This window comes from Ailuropoda melanoleuca, unplaced genomic scaffold, assembly GCF_002007445.2.
Source record: "Ailuropoda melanoleuca isolate Jingjing unplaced genomic scaffold, ASM200744v2 unplaced-scaffold4844, whole genome shotgun sequence".
Taxonomy (NCBI): Eukaryota; Metazoa; Chordata; class Mammalia; order Carnivora; family Ursidae; genus Ailuropoda; species Ailuropoda melanoleuca.
In genome coordinates this window covers 1-3,180 of record NW_023220992.1, presented here as the reverse complement: position 1 = coordinate 3,180, position 3,180 = coordinate 1, and the positions used below count along the sequence as shown (strand labels likewise).

The 3,180-nt window shown below is 38.7% G+C and overlaps 1 protein-coding gene across 1 annotated transcript; it reads left to right on the top strand.

The window, feature by feature from the left end:
• Positions 1 to 1,716: 1,716 nt before the first annotated feature.
• On the top strand, positions 1,717 to 2,676 carry LOC100470798 (olfactory receptor 1038). Its single transcript, XM_002926887.2, has one exon. It carries the CDS (start codon positions 1,717 to 1,719, stop codon positions 2,674 to 2,676), a length of 960 nt encoding a protein of 319 aa, XP_002926933.2.
• Positions 2,677 to 3,180: the final 504 nt, after the last annotated feature.

The following is a 3,180-nucleotide window of genomic DNA, read 5'->3' as shown; positions in this document are numbered from 1 at the left end:
TATTTTGCCTTACTCCCCTAAAACTCAAATACTTGCACACATACTGATTGGAATTTTATTCTTGTAATGATGGGTTCTATAGCTTTTATATGTTATAGTAGTAAAATATTTTGAGTTATAATTACAATTAAATGATTAAAATAACCTATATACTTCCAATGTTGGTGAATAATTATACACTATAGATTTAACTTTCATTTGAAATTTATTTTATTAATGACATGGGGGTATATTTATAAGGTCATATGAAAGGAATTATCTAAATGCCCAAATGTTGGGGCAAGGAATCTTAACACGATTCTANATATGAAAGGAATTATCTAAATGCCCAAATGTTGGGGCAAGGAATCTTAACACGATTCTAGATGAGTGAGAGATATGCCTTGCATTTGTTAACTGTGTGAAGTGTGAATTTTGAAAAGGGAAGACAAAAAAGAAAAACAAACAAAAAACCAAGAGCACAGATGCCTTCTCAGACAAATGATTTTCAGAAAGGAACAGATTAAAAAAAATGGAGGATTTTAAAATTAATTTTCTTCAAACTATTCTTGTCCACATAACCCTTGGTGAGTCTTTTTCATGTGAGTAGAAATAGCCATACTCCAACTTGAATTCCCCTGGCATGGTGGAGTCACTGGTACCCAAACTGATTCAGCCGTAAGTCAGGCAAACAACACCAAAAGAGAAATAAAAGTAAGTTTGAAAAATGGCTGATCTCAACTTGCCGTTCTCATGAATTTGTTCTTTAAGCTACTTCTTCCCAAACATGTCTGTATATTGGAACCACCTGGGGAGCTTTACAAATACTGATGCCTGGATGGATGCTGGTCAGACGTTCTGATTAAATTGGTAGGGGGTGCCTGGGCATGGAGATGTTACAAACTCCACAGGAGATTCCAATGAGCAGTCAAGTTTGAGGCAAAACTCCCTTTAGGAAGGATGCAATGAAGCGAGAAATGACAATNGCAATGAAGCAAGAAATGACAATGGTTATTAAGTAGATTTTTAGGTGAACTATGTCAATGATTTTGAGGACTTCCCTCAAAATTGAGAGACATGTGGAAATGACAGAATAATTAGTAAGACTTTGAGACAGTGGTTGCTTTAGAACAACCTATAGAAGCTAATTGGAGGATATGAGAAAAAATTACTTTTAAAAAATCAGAGGAGTTGATAAAATAATCCAGAGAGTTGTAAGTAGAGACAAAATCATAAATGCTTTATTTTAGAAGCACTTTAACAAATGTTGGTAGGTAATCTTGTTTCTAGGTGATTTAAAGTTTCCTTGAACTTGAAATCCAAATTCCACCTTAATATTTAAATAGCTTCATTTATGAGTTACCTATTTTTGTGTTGCCATATTTATACATACAAAGAAACGATAGTGGCAGCAAAAATGCTGAAATCTTAGTGTTAATTGTCTCAAGTGTTTTCTATCAGGTAGTATTGCAATTTTAATCTGCACCCTTCCATATTCTCTAAAATTACAAAGCAAAATAACATTCAAGAAGGCTATTCTGAGAGTATGGGACTCCTCTCCCTGAGGTAAGAAGGCATAGCATCAGAAAGCTAAGATGTACTTTTTGCCCACAAGACAACATGATTCAAGGCAAGAAGACATCAGCGATCACCTTTTGCCTGCTCTGGCAGGGGCCATGAAAAGTGTCATTTATATTCTTAAACTTGCTGCAAAATCAGCAAAATTCACCTGGATAAATGGCCGATGTCAATATCACCTATGTCACTGAGTTCATTCTAAATGGAATTACAGACCGGCCAGAGCTTCAGGCCCCATGCTTTGTGGTATTTTTCATCATCTATCTGGTCACAGTGCTGGGCAACCTGGGGTTGATAATCCTAATCAGGATTGATGCTCGACTCCACACACCTATGTACTATTTCCTCAGTCACTTGGCCTTTGTGGACCTTTGCTACTCCTCTGCTATCACACCAAAGATGATGGTGAATTTTGTTGTAGAACGCAATACTATTCCTTTCCATGCCTGTGCAACACAACTGGGCTGTTTTCTCACCTTCATGATCACTGAGTGTTTCCTTTTGGCTTCCATGGCCTATGATCGTTATGTGGCCATCTGCAGCCCCCTGCACTATTCCACCCTGATGTCAAGAAGACTCTGCATTCAATTAGTGGCCGTTCCATATATATACAGCTTTCTGGTTGCCCTGTTCCATACCATTATCACCTTCCATCTAACTTACTGTGGCCCCAACGTAATTAACCATTTCTACTGCGATGACCTCCCTCTCTTGGCTCTGTCCTGCTCAGACACACACATAAAGGAAATTCTGATCTTTGCCTTTGCTGGTTTTGATATGATCTGTTCCTCTTCCATTGTCCTCACCTCCTACATCTTTATCATTGCCGCCATCCTAAGGATCCGTTCTACCCAGGGGCGACGCAGGGCCATTTCCACCTGTGGCTCCCATATGGTGGCTGTCACTATTTTCTATGGTACCTTGATCTTTATGTACCTACAGCCCACATCAAATCACTCCCTGGACACAGACAAAATGGCATCCGTATTCTACACAGTGGTGATTCCGATGTTGAACCCCCTAATCTATAGTCTAAGGAACAAAGAGGTGAAAAATGCCTCAAAGAAAGCCTTAGATAAAGGTTGTGAAACCTTAAAGCTGTTAAAATTAAGAAAATAGCAATAATAAAGCCTTTATTACATGCAAGAACGTAAATAAATCAAACTTCCTCCTGCTAACGTTTCTTGTAATTCTCTTCAAATCGATTCAAAATGTGACGGTACTTCAGCAGATCTTGACCTTTTCTACAAGAACCCAGGCCACGTCTGGAAAGTCAGTGTGATTCAAAGAACCCCATTCAGGCCATTGCAGCCTTTACAGACCACTGAAATTATGGTCAAATGCACATCAAATACACATCTGTGAACCTCAAGCAAAGGCAGCAGCGTGTTTTTGCTAGAACTTCCTACTCTGGAACTGGGGCCGCCTGAGTTTGAATGCTATGCCCTTCCTGTATTCGCCATGCCCCCTTGGACAATTGACCTAAACTGTGTGACTCTGTTTCTAATTCTGGAGAGTAAGAGGACCCGCCTCATTGGTTTGTTTTAGATATGAAACAAGTTAATATTTATGAAATGCTTACAACAGTATCTTGTGACAATTAGGTGGTATGAATGTGTTTGC